Here is a 13,705-nt window from a genome sequence, read left to right on the forward strand (position 1 = left end):
GTAGGATTTGTTTTCTTCTTATGGCTGAATAATATTCCATTGTGTATATGTACCACATCTTCTTTATCCATTCATCTACTGATGGACACTTAGGTTGCTTCCATTTCTTGGCTATTGTAAATAGTGGTGTGATAAACATAGGGGTGCATCTGTCTTTTTCAAACTGGAGTGCTGCATCCTTAGGGTACATTCCTAGAAGTGGAATTCCTGGGTGAAATGGTAAGTCTATTTTGAGCATTTTGAGGAACCTCCATACTGCTTTCCACAATGGTTGAATAAATTTACATTCCCACCATCAGTGTAGGACGGTTCCCCTTTCTCCACAACCTCACAAACATTTGTTGCTGTTTGTCTTTTGGATGGCAGCCATCCTTACTGGTGTGAGGTGATATCTCATTGTGGTTTTAATTTCCATTTCTCTGATGACAAGTGATGTGGAGCATCTTTTCATGTGTCTTTTGGCCATCTGAATTTCTTCTTTAGAGAACTGTCTACTCTGCTCCTCTGCCCATTTTTTAATGGGATTATTTGCTTTTTGTTTGTTGAGGTGCATGAGCTCTTTATATATTTTGGATGTCAAGCCTTTATCGGATCTGTCATTTAAGAATATATTCTCCCATACCGTAGGATACCTTTTTGTTCTATTGATGGTGTCCTTTGCTGTACAGAAGGTTTTCAGCTTGATATAGTCTCACTTGTTCATTTTTGCTTTTGTTTTCCTTGCCCGGGGAGATATGTTCATGAAGAAGTCACTAATGTTTATGTTGAAGAGATTTTTGCCTATGTTTTTTTCTAAGAGTTTTATGGTTTCATGACTTACATTCAGGTCTTTGATCGATTTTGAATTTACTTTTGTGTATGGGATTAGACAGTGATCCCGTTTCATTCTCTTACATGTAGCTCTCCAGTTTTGCCAGCACCATCTGTTGAAGAGACTGTCATTTCCCCATTGTATTTCCATGGCTCCTTTATCGATTATTAATTGACCATATATGTTTGGGTTAATGTCTGGAGTCTCTAATCTGTTCCACTGGTCTGTGGCTCTGTTCTTGTGCCAGTACCAAATTGTCTTGATTACTATGGCTTTGTAGTAGAGCTTGAAGTTGGGAAGTGAGATCCCCCCCACTTTACTCTTCTTTCTCAGGATTTCTTTGGCTGTTCAGGGTCTTTGGTGTTTCCATGTGAATTTTTGAACTATTTGTGGCAGTTCATTGAAGAATGTTGCTGGTAATTTGATAGGGATTGCATCAAATCTGTATATTGCTTTGGGCAGGATGGCCATTTTGACGATATTAATTCTTCCTAGCCAAGAGCATGGGATGAGTTTCCATTTGTTAGTGTCCTCTTTAATTTCTCTTGAGAGTCTTATAGTTTTCATGGTATAAGTCTTTCACTTCTTTGGTGAGGTTTTATTCCTAGGTATTTTATTTCTTTTGATGCAATTGTGAATGGAATTGTTTTCCTGATTTCTTTTTCTATTGGGTCATTGTTAGTGTATAGGAAAGCCACAGATTTCCGTGTGTTAGTTTTATATCCTGCAATTTTGTTGAATTCTGATATCAGTTCTAGTAGTTTCGGAGTGGAGTCTTTAGGGTTTTTTATGTACAATATTATGTCATCCGCAAATACTGACAGTTTAACTTCTTCTTTATCAATCTAGATTCCTTGCATTTCTTTGTTTTGTCTAATTGCCATTTCTAGGACCTCCAGTACTATGTTAAATAACAGTGGGGAGAGTGGACATCCCTGTATTGTACCAGAATCAGAGGAAAAGCTTTCCATGTCTCTCTGTTCCGTATGATGTTGGCTGAGGGTTTATCATAAATGGCCTTTATTAAGTTGAGGTACTTGCCCTCTATACCCATTTTGCTGGGAGTTTTTGTCATGAATGGATATTGAATTTTGTCGTATGCTTTTTCAGCATCTATGGAGATAATCATGTGGTTTTTGTCCTTCTTTTTGTTGATGTGGTGGATGATGTTGATGGATTTTCGAATGTTGTACCATCCTTGCATCCCTGGGATGAATCCCACTTGGTCGTGGTGTATGGTCCTTTTGATATATTTTTGAATTTGGTTTGTTAATATTTTATTGAGTATATTTGCATCTATGTTCATCAAGGATATTGGTCTGTCAGTTTCTTTTTTGGTGGAGTCTTTGCCTGGTTTTGGTATTAGGGTGATGTTGGCTTCATAGAATGAGTTTGAGAGTATTCCCTCCTCTTCTATTTTTTGGAAAACTTTAAGGAGAATGGGTATTATATCTTCTCTGTATGTCTAATAAAATTCCGAGGTAAATCCATCTGGCCCGGGGGTTTTGTTCTTGGGTATTTTTTTGATTACTGCTTCAATTTCTCTGCTGGTAATTGGTTTGTTTAGGTTTTGTGTTTCTTCCTTGATCAGTCTTGGAAGGTTGTATTTTTCTAGGAAGTTGTCCATTTCTTCTAGGTTTTCCAGCTTCTTAGCATATACATTTTCATAGTATTTCTAATAATTCTTTGTATTTCTGTTGGGTCCATAGTGATGTTTCCTTTCACGTTTCTGATTCTGTTGATGTGTGTTGATTCTCTTTTTCTCTTAATAAGTCTGGCTAGAGGCTTGTCTATATCATTTATTTTCTCAAAGAACCACTCTTGGTTTCATTGATTTTTTCTATTGTTTTATTCTTCTCAATTTTGTTTATTTCCTCTCTGGTCTTTATTATGTCCCTCTTTCTGCTGGCTTTAGTCCTCATTAGTTTTTCTTTTTCCAATTTTGATAATTGTGACGTTAGACTATTCATTTGGGTTTGTTCTTCCTTCTTTAAATATGCCTGGATTACTATATACTTTCTTCTTAAGACTGCTTTTGCTGTGTCCCACAGAAGTTGGGACTTTGTGTGGTTGTTGTCATTTATTTTCATATATTGCTGGATATCCATTTTAATTTGGTCGTTGATCCATTGACTGTTTAGAAGCGTGTTGTTAAGCCTCCATGTGTTCGTGAGCCTTTTTGCTTTCTTTCTACAATTTACTTCCAGTTTTATACCTTTGTGGTCTGGAAAGTTGTTTGGTAGAATTTCAATCTTTTTGAATTTACAGAGGATCTTTTTGTGGCCCAGTATGTGGTCTATTCTGGAGAATGTTCCATGTGCACTTGAAAAGAATGTGCATCCTGTTGCTTTGGGATGTAGAGTTCTATAGATGTCTATTAGGTCCATCTTTTCTAGTGTGTTGTTCAGTGCCTCTGTGTCCTTACTTATTTTCTGTCTAGTGGATCTGTCCTTTGGAGTGAATTGTGTGTTGAAGTCTCCAAAAATGAATGCATTGCATTCTATTTCCTCCTTTAGTTCTGTTAGTATTTGTTTCACATGTGCTGGTGCTCCTGTGTTGGCTCCATATATATTTATATTGGTTATATTCTCTTGTTGGACTGACTCCTTTATCATTATGTAATGTCCTTCTTTGTGAATTTCTTTGTTTTGAAGTCTATTTTGTCTGATACTAGTACTGCAACACCTGCTTTTTTCTCCCTATTGTTTGCATGAAATATCTTTTTCCATCCCTTAAATTTTAGTCTGTGCATGTCTTTGGATTTGAGGCGAGTCTCTTGTAAGCAGCATATAGATGGGTCTTGTTTTTTATCCATTCAGTGACTCTATGTCTTTTGATTGGTGCATTCAGTCCATTTACATTTAGGGTGATCATCGATAGGTATGTAATTATTGCTATTTCAGGCTTTAGATTTGTGGTTACCAAAGATTCCAGGTTACTTTCCTTACTATCTAAGAGTCTAACTTAACTCACTTGGTATGCTGTTACAAACACAATCTAAAGGTTCTTTTCTCTTTCTCCTCCTTTTTCTTCTTCCTCCATTCTTTACATATTAGGTATCACATTCTGTACTTTTTGTCTATCCCTTGATTGACTTTGGGGATAGTCAATTTAATTTTGCATTTTCCTCGCAATCAGCTGCTCAACCCTCCCTACCATGGTTTTATACCTCTGGTGACAGACAGCTATTCAACCCTAGGAACACTTCCATCTATAGCAGTTCCTCCAAAATAGACTGCAGAGATGGTTTGTGGGAGGTAAACTCTCTCAGCTTTTGTCTATCTGGAAATTGTTTAATCCCTCCTTCAACTTTAAATGATAATCTCACCAGATAAAGTAATGTTGGTTTCAGGCCTTTCTGCTTCATGGCATTAAATACATCATGCCACTCCCTTCTGGCCTGTAAGTTTCTGCTGAGAAGTCTGATGTTAGCCTGATGGGCTTTCTTTTGTATGTGATCTTATTTCTGCCTCTGGCTGCTTTTAACAGTCTGTCCTTATTCTTCATCTTTCCCATTTTAATTACTATGTTTCTTGGTGTTGTCTTCCTTGGGTCCCTTGTGTTGGGAGATCTGTGGATCTCCATGGCCTGAGAGACTATCTCCTTCCCCAGATTGGGAAGTTTTCAGCAACTATATTCTCAAAGACACTTTCTATCCCTTTCTCTCTGTCTCCTTCTTCTGGTATCCCTGTAATGCCAATATTGTTCCGCTTGCATTGGTCACACAGTTCTCTTAATATTCTTTCATTTTTAGAGATCCTTTTTCCTGTCTGTGCCTCAGCTTTTTTGTATTCCCCTTCTCTAGTTTCTATTTCATTAATTGTTTCCTCCACCATATCCAACCTGCTTTTAATACCCTCCATTGTGTTCTTCAACAATTGGATATCTGACCTGAATTCATTCCTGAGTTATTGGATGTCTTTCCGTACCTCCATTAGAATGTTGATGATTTTTATTTTGAACTCCCTTTTAGGAGGAGTCATGAGGTCCATATCATTTAAATCTTTCTTGGGAATTGTATTAACAATTTTACTCTGGACAAGGTTCCTTTGGCATTTCATGTTTGTATATGGTGCCCTCTAGTCTCCAGAGGCTGTATTCTTGAGCTGCTCAGCCCCTGAAGCAATGTCTGGGGTGGCAGGGGAGTGGTACTGGTGCCTGGGGGGAGGAAGGAGCTGTTCCCTGCCTCCTGGCTGCTGTGCCTGTCTCCACTGCTTGAGCCAGTGCACCAGTCACACAGGTATGTTTTTGTCCCAGAACAGCCTGATATGAATCCCTGTTTTCCACAAAGAGCCGGAATCCCAGTCTCCCCAGGAACTCTGCCTGTATTAACTTTCCGACCCGGTAGTCATGTGAGTCTCATGAAAGCACCATGAAATGTAGGTTTGTGCTCCCAGTGCAGATCTCTGGAGCTAGGTATTCAGCAGTCCCAAGCCTTCCACTCCCTCCCTGCTCCTCCCACAGGTGAGCTGTGGTGGGGTAGGGGCTCGGTCCCACAGAGCCACAGCTCTGGTGTGTTACCCCATTCAGTGAGTTGTGCTCTTTTCTCCATGTGTGTGCAGTCTCACACCGTCCTCTTTCCTGTTGCTCTCTCAGGATTAGTTGCACCAATTAAATGTTCTAATTGTATCCAGTTTTAGGAGGAAGCTTCTGTCTCTCCTCTCATGCTGTCATCTTTCAAGCTCTTTATATTTTATATTCTTTCTTCATTTGGTATATTAGAGTTTTGAATGAAACCAATACTGATTATATTACCTATGGCACAACATTCTGCCTCTTCATACTCAGAGCTTGTACATAGCTTTTTGCATGTAGCAGCTCTCCACACCCACTAGCCTGCTGACCAACAGGGATCACAAGTCTACCATGTGATATTTTACTGCAAATACAGAGATGCTGTAACCTGAATGATTTTTCTATACCCACTCCTGATTCCATTGTAGAAGCTGAGTGCACCTAGTTTTCTAGAAACACCCACTTGTTCACGTGTGCCTAATTGAGTAAGTAAATTTGTTTACAGATATTTTTTTGTCTAGATCCCCCCAGAATTGTATCCAATGCTTGCAATCATTCCTTTATTCTTTCATTCTTAGAGTAATTCTGAACCTAACTGACACAAGTGTATATGTACCAATACAGATTCCTGGGTAAGAAGTCCTTAAGAAAAGGAATTTGGAATTAGTTCCTTATCTGATTAGTTTAAGAATATTAAGGGCTCGCATTATTGGTAATGGGGACACTGGTGGTGTCTAGAAGGTAGTGGCAACTGTTATGAATATTATCACCTCTAGATTTCTGGAACCATCTGCTTAAGGAAGGCAAGGATTTTAGTGTTCATGTATTTCTTCAAATGTTTCATTTAAACTTAACATATGACCCAACATTTCCACACTGAGGTATGTATCCAAGAGAATTGAGAACACACATCTACAAAACAAATTTGTCCATGAATGTTCATAGAATCATCATTCACAATCATTCCAAAGTGGGAAGATCGCAAATGTACATCACCTGAGGACTGAATAAACGGCATGCGTTATATTCACACAATGGAATATTATCTGGGTGTAAAACAGATTAAGTACTACTAACACATGATATCAAATGAATGGACTTTGAAAACATTATGCTACATGAGAGAAACCAGACACCAAAGGGCACATACTGTTTGGTTCTATTTATATGAAATGCTCGGAATAGGCAAATCCACAGTGATAGAATGTTCTGCTCCCTTTGGTTATAGAGTTGGGACACAGTTCAGTGACCAACAAAGGGCAAAGGCTTTCCTTTGTGGTGATTAAAACAGTTCAATATTGTGTTTTGAAACATGAAACATTTGAAGCCTTTCAAAATTAGTGTAATGGTTTTACGTCTGTAAAAATATGGTGAAAATCTCTCAGTTATACACTTTGTATGGGTGCCTTTCATAGTACATGAATACAATCTCAATAAAGCTGTTATTTAAAAAATAATACATGCTGTGTAGTTTTATTTATACAAATCATCTAGAAATCTAAACTCGTATAATGACAGAAAGCAGATGACTGACTGGAAATTAGGCAGAGATGGACTGGTGGGGAGGTTTATAAAGTGATATCAGAATACACTTGTGTGTGATACATCATCTTAATTGTGGTGTTGGTTGCAGAGGTACATACATATGTCAGAACTTCTCAAATTGGACTAATTATTGTACATTAAGGATACCTAAAAAATCTTTTGGTAATTTTAAATATAAAATTTTTAAAAATGAATTCAAAATAAAAACATTCAGAAAAGGCAGGGTCAGCTACCTATTTATACATTTTCAGGTGAATATGTAGTTCCATGTGAATGTATTATAAGGGAAGAACTTTCAACAGGCTTCTGGTATCTTCAAAACACTTGTGGAAACATAGCATAGGATCAAGATCCAAATTAGAAAAAGATTCCAAGCAAAAAAGTCTATTTGTATCATAGATTTTGGCAAAAGACATTTGGGTTCCAAATCCATCTTTGGCATTTTCTAGAAGCACAGCCTTTGGGAAGGTGCTATACTTTTCTATGGCTCAAATTTTCCCTCTGTATAATGCAAATCAGCAAAGTATCTAAGTCATTGGGCTGTTCTGAAGATTGAAGAGGTTAACATGCATGAAGCAATTTGAAAATAGCCTGCATATTCCTATTTTCATTAAGCACTTAAGATGTGCCAGGTATTGTATTAAGTACCTGAAAGTTATTAACTTAATTTATTCCTCCAAATATTTATGCTGTTGGTACTCTTAGCATCCCTAATTTTACAACTGAGAAAATGGAGACAGAGATGGTTAGTAAATCACTCAAGGTGACAAAGCTGGTATATAGCAAATCCAGTATTTGAACTGAGTAAGGTTAACTTCGGGATTAGATATTTTTTACCACTTCTCTCTATGGCCTTTGTGATAGAGATATGAAAAATTATCAAGAGAGATGATTTAAAGAAAAAATCATGGACAGAGGACAGTGGGACCAAAGACTCACAGATACGAACTGTCACAGCTGAGGATTCAATGATCCTGGAACACAATGTCAGTGTAGGGACACCATAAGAGCTGTGCCTCAAACTGGGGTCTCCTATGCCAGATTATTTTGTTTGACCTTACAGTGTGGATTAAATCCTATTTTATCTTAAAAACATCCCACAGAATTTAACTCCAAAATACGACTTAGAGGGAGATGAAATGTATCTCTGTTCATGCCATATACATGATAATATTTTTGTGTATTTGCCTCATCTTTGTAGTTTCCTCAACATAAATTCCCATCCATGTCACTTTTACTTTGGATTCTGTTTCTCTAAATCACAGTCTAGGGTTCTGTCAGTAATCTCAGAAGACTCAATCCCAGGGCACCATTTATAGTAGAAAACTGATTAACTCATACTTTCCAATGTCACATGTAGCTAGAGCCTTAATAAAAACTGACTCACCTTGGACTGTAGTTAAAGAAACAGAGCTTTGGTTCTTGGTGTTTTTACCATGTTCCTAATTCTGTGGAGGAATGAATCCCCAGGGATGAATTTTCTTTTGGTTTAGGTATGTACTATAGTCAAATGAAAGAGGCATGAATAAAGGTGGCCGAGAGCTGCTGGCTGAAGGTAATACTCACCATGCAGTCCAGTGTCCAAATCTACTAGAGAGTAGAAACCTTGCAATTTTTAACTGCAGACTGACTATATTAAAAAATATCTAGAAGATCTATTGCATTTTAAAGCTACCTGCCAAGTGACCATACAGTTGTTTGATAAACTATAAATTATGCTTCTGCCGGAGTCTATAGGAAATGAATGAAATGGATGTCTGAAGCACTGTGAAAGTTTGAGATGAGCAGTGGCTGCATTATTGAGTTTATATCCAGGAATGAACCTAAGCTAGGCATCAGGGTGTTTAGGAAGCTTGCTCCTGGACAGCTTCCTGCTACTAAGCAGTAGTTCTAACCTAGATGTTTACACTCTGAAAAAAAATTAGACACAGAGAAGGGAGGCATTACAAACTACTGTTCTGCCCACCCCCATCTTTCTCTCAATATATAATCTTAGAATGTATGTAACATTTATTTTATTTTTTCATCCTCACATACTTCACACAGCAATGTGGAGCTACATAAAGGATAAAACAGGAGACTGATGCTTAATCCTCATCTTGAACAACTCTGTCTCAGGTTGGAGACACAAAGAAAGTCCCTTAATTTCACTAGAGTTTATGAGCAACTCATTGCTCATACATCATTTTGAAGGCATTGCAAAAGTACCCTCCACTACTTCCTCAGGCAAATACAGAAAGTAATTCTCCAATTAGACTGTGTCATTCTGTTCAGTTTTGTGCTGCTGACAACTGCCTTCCCCAGTTCCATTATCACCTGAAGCCTTCTGGGTTGCCCTCACCCATATTTCCAGTTACCTGATCACCCAGTACATGTTAGCTCTGTAGCAGTCATAAAAGGAGCAGGTTTCCTTAGAGGCACGGATGTGGAGTGGAGAGGGAATGAAGAAGCTTGTAAGGACCAGAGAAACCACCTCCACCCTGACACCTAAAAGGAGTTTCTCTGAAATGGAGGGGGGGTCTTGGAAAAATAGAGACGTCAATGGAAATCTACTTTAGGTTTAGTATTATCATTCTTTCTGGGCTCCTTCAAACATAGAGGTATGTAACCCAGCTTGTGTGTCCTCCTGGGCAGGCGTCGCAGAGTGTCTGTGTTTTTTTTTTTTGTGATAATGTATACCTCTGACGTTAGGCTTGATCTTGGTGTTTTGTCTATGTCGATAGATGGTGAGTAAATCATTAGAAAATTTCTGCAATTTCTAACTATGGAGGTGTCTTGTCCACTGTGCCACTGACATTAGTTTCTATCTGACCTGTCTCCTTGATCATTATGGTTGCATTTCCATCTGCGAATCCTTCATTATTCGTTTGTTCCCCTTTTCACTGGGGCTTCACGAAGCTACAAGACACAATAATTATTCCTTCCTTACTATCAAGTTCTATATCTTATAGTTCTGCCATGGGTTTGACTGTTACCCCATCCAAGCCTGTGCCACTATCTGCATGACATGCCATTAAGTCGAGAGACGAGGTGTTGGGGCAAGGAAATCTACTTTCCTTAGAAAGCCAGCTGACAGAGAAGATGGGGACTCATGTCCAAAAGAACTATGTTAACTAAGTTGTTTACAAGCTTCATTTATGTTATGGGAAGGGGGAACAGGAGGTGGAGTAGGTTAAGGGGTGACTGAAGGCTGAAGACATTTGGGCATCTGCCAGGGTCCAAGGAGAACTGAGAAACTCCATATCCTTGGGTAGTTGACACTCACCATCCCAGGTCTGGTCACAGTGTTCCTTAAACTCTTTGACCAGGCACTCAGTATTTCTGTACATAAGATTCCCCTATCTCCTGGAAGAGGCAAGGTTTGGGTAAAGAGCTATTTGAGGAAATCTCAAACTAACAGTAAAATTCCTTGTGATGATCAGCAAGGCAGAATGCAGGGCTGCTGGCTGAGCAGAAGCCTCATCACTCTCCTCCATTTTGGCTCAAAGATTAGGCAGGAAAACAATACCATATTAAGGCCGAGAAAGTAATGTTTTTACTGTTACATCATGATAAGCCATTCATGTTACATGATATCCCACGTACTGGTGGACATCAGCTTATACATTTCGTCCAGTAGTGCTTATACTTCCTATGATTTTTCTCATGTTACATGATGATACCCATACAATAAGGGTAAAATCTGCATATGTATTAAGATATTTAACATTTGTTCAATTGAATGAATATGGTTCAATATAACATAAAAATGCAATAAGTCCTTCAAAATAGCAAAGCTTCTCATTTTCACTACATATGGAGGCACTAAGTTAATTATTTTTATAACCACCTCTTATTCAATATCTTTTTCTCTTTCTACCTCTAGGAGAGACACACGCTCCTCCTCCCTCATTTGGAAAAATGCTTTATCAAAATGACAGCAGTTTACACCCAGCCACGTTTTTCCTCATCGGAATCCCAGGTCTGGAAGGTATCCACGCCTGGATCTCCCTGCCTTTCTGCTCTGTTTACCTTGTGGCTTTAGTGGGAAATGCCACAATTCTGCTAGTCATCAAGACGGAGCAGACCTTCCGGGAGCCCATGTTCTACTTTCTGGCCCTCCTTTCCACGACTGATCTGGCCCTTTGTACAACCGCTGTGCCCCGCATGCTGGGCATCCTCTGGTTTGATGCCCATGAGATTAACTTTGGAGCTTGTGTGGCCCAGATGTTTCTGATCCATGCGTTCACTGGCATGGAGGATGAGGTCCTGGTGGCCATGGCATTTGACCGTTACGTGGCGATCTGTACTCCTCTCCACTACAAGTCCATCATGACATCCCGGGTGCTGGTGGGCATCAGCTTATACATTGTAATTCGTCCAGTAGTGCTTATATTTCCTATGATTTTTCTCATCTACCGCCTACCCTTCTGCCAGGCTCGTATAATAGCTCATTCCTACTGTGAGCACATGGGCATTGCAAAACTGTCCTGTGGAAACATCCGTATCAATGCCATCTATGGGCTCTTTGTGGTCTCTCTCTTCCTTATGAACCTGGTCCTTATCGGCATCTCCTATGTTTACATTCTCCGCTCTGTCTTCCGCCTCCCGTCGCGGGACGCCCGGCTCAAAGCCCTGAACACATGTGGCTCCCATGTTGGGGTCATGTGTGTTTTCTATGTCCCCTCGGTCTTCTCCTTCCTCACTCACCGATTTGGGCACAACATACCACGCTATATTCACATTCTTGTGGCCAATCTGTATCTGGTGATCCCCCCTTCCCTTAACCCCATCATTTACGGTGTGAGGACCAAGCAGATACGCGAGCGAGTGCTCCGTGTTTTTTCTGCACAGTAGGGCTCTTGCTGGGTTTTTTTACAAAGTACTTTGATCCAGCAAGGAAGACTTGTGTGTTCTTTCCAGGAAGACTTTTCTCTCTCTAAATTTAGTGCTGTCTCATCACATTCCAGGGGATTTGATCTTGGCTCCTCACTGTTTCTATGATTTGAATCACCTTTGACATAGTTCACGTTCAAGGACTAATTCTCATTTTGTATGTGAGAACTGTGTGTTTTTCTGAGTGACTGGGAATGACCAAGCGATAAGCTTTCCTATCATTACATTGGTTAACATTGCTTTTTACTCCTCCATTATATGTTCTCTTTTTTCCTTCATTATAGCAAAAGCAAAAACAAGAGAAAATGTACCAAAAGCTTTGTTCCCTCAAGTTGGAATTAAAAACCATGACTGTAATGAATTTACCTTGTATGTGATTCTTAACCAACCATAAGAGTCATTTAAGTAGAAATCTCCTGTAACTACCATCCCAATCCAGTTCCTGTTTTTTCTTATCCTCAGAGACAGGAATGACTACCACATGCCCTTTTTCTTAGAACCTAAATTTATAATTTTATATTCAGTAATTTCTGTGGGGTTTGGAATTGTAATTGTTATTTCTTGTAAGTAGTGATGCACTGTGTATCATTTCATGGACAACTATTTCATTAGTGCTATATTTAGAAATGTATCTATGTTAGTACATATGGCTATAGAAAACATTTTTATATGCAGTAGAATCTTTCATTTTATTTATCTCTTTCTCTACTGTTAATATGTATAATATTTTAGTTATTTTAAATTTACAATAAGTGTTGTAAGTATTTATGAGTAGTTTTTGTGCATATTTGGAAAATAAAGGTTCTACACTTAGAAGTAGAATTCTTGGGAACTACAATGCTGATTGAATAGATCATGTTCTTGCTTTCATGTATTATGTGTTTTATTTACTGTAAATTCCTCACTCCACTCCCCAGATTATTTGCCTTGCTATGGGAATTCTCATTGCATATGTTATCTTAGTACACATGACACATTAACACTTTCCAATAAGCCCTTTATATTTTATATTCCTTCCTCATTCGATAGATTAAAGTTTTGAATGAAACGGATACTAATTATATTATCTTAAGCACGCCATTCTATCACTTCAGGCTTAGGGCTTGTGCATAGCTTTCTGTATGTATAGCTTTCCACACTTACTAGCTTGTTGACCAACAGGGGTCACAAGTCTTCCACCACATTATTTTACTGCAAATACACAATACACAAATGCTGTAGACTGAATAATTTTTCTATACTCATTCATGTTATAATTCCTTCACAGATGCTGAATGCACCTACTTTTCTACAAACACCCATTTATTCACGCATGCCTCATTGAGTTAGTAAATTTGTTTATAGAGGAGTTATTCTAACTCCTCCCAGAATTGTACCTAATCTTGCAATAATTTTTTTATTCTTTCACACTTTGAGTAATTCTGAACCTGACATAAGTGTATGTTCCAATAGAGGTTCCTGCCTAACAAGTACTTAAGAAAAGGAATTTGGGATTAGTTCCTTATCTGATTAGCCTTAAGATACCAAGGGCTTGCATTAACAGGTAGTTGGGAAAGAAGGTTTCTAGAAGGTAGTGTCAAAATATTATGAATATTATCACCTCTAGATCTCTGCAACCACGTTCCTGAAGAAGGATTTCAGTGGTCTCATATTTCATGAAATGTTTCACATAACCTAACCATAAGATCCAACATTTCCACAATGACATATGTGTCCAAGAGATTTTAAAACACACATACATAAAAAAAAAAGTCCACGAATGTTCATGGCATCATTATTCAAGTAAGAACAACCCAAATGTACATTACGTGAGAACTGGATAAACAGCATGCATTATATTCACACAATGAAATATTACTTGGGCGTAAATCAACTAAAGTACTAACACATGATACCACATGAATGGACTTTGAAAACATTATGCTACATGAGGGAAACCAGACACCAAAGGGCACATAC

General features: G+C 38.5%; 1 protein-coding gene across 1 annotated transcript; it reads left to right on the forward strand.

Moving 5' to 3' along the window:
• The first annotated feature begins 10,771 nt into the window (after positions 1 to 10,771).
• On the forward strand, positions 10,772 to 11,707 carry LOC140844201 (olfactory receptor 52J3-like). The gene has a single exon (XM_073215678.1). It carries the CDS (start codon positions 10,772 to 10,774, stop codon positions 11,705 to 11,707), a length of 936 nt encoding a protein of 311 aa, XP_073071779.1.
• The last annotated feature ends 1,998 nt before the right edge of the window (positions 11,708 to 13,705 follow it).

This window comes from Manis javanica, chromosome 11, assembly GCF_040802235.1.
Source record: "Manis javanica isolate MJ-LG chromosome 11, MJ_LKY, whole genome shotgun sequence".
Classification (NCBI taxonomy): domain Eukaryota; kingdom Metazoa; phylum Chordata; class Mammalia; order Pholidota; family Manidae; genus Manis; species Manis javanica.

Coding starts and splice junctions, on each gene's coding strand:
- LOC140844201 (XM_073215678.1), top strand. CDS start 10,772: ATGCTTTATCAAAATGACAGCAGTTTACACCCAGCCACGTTTTTCCTC.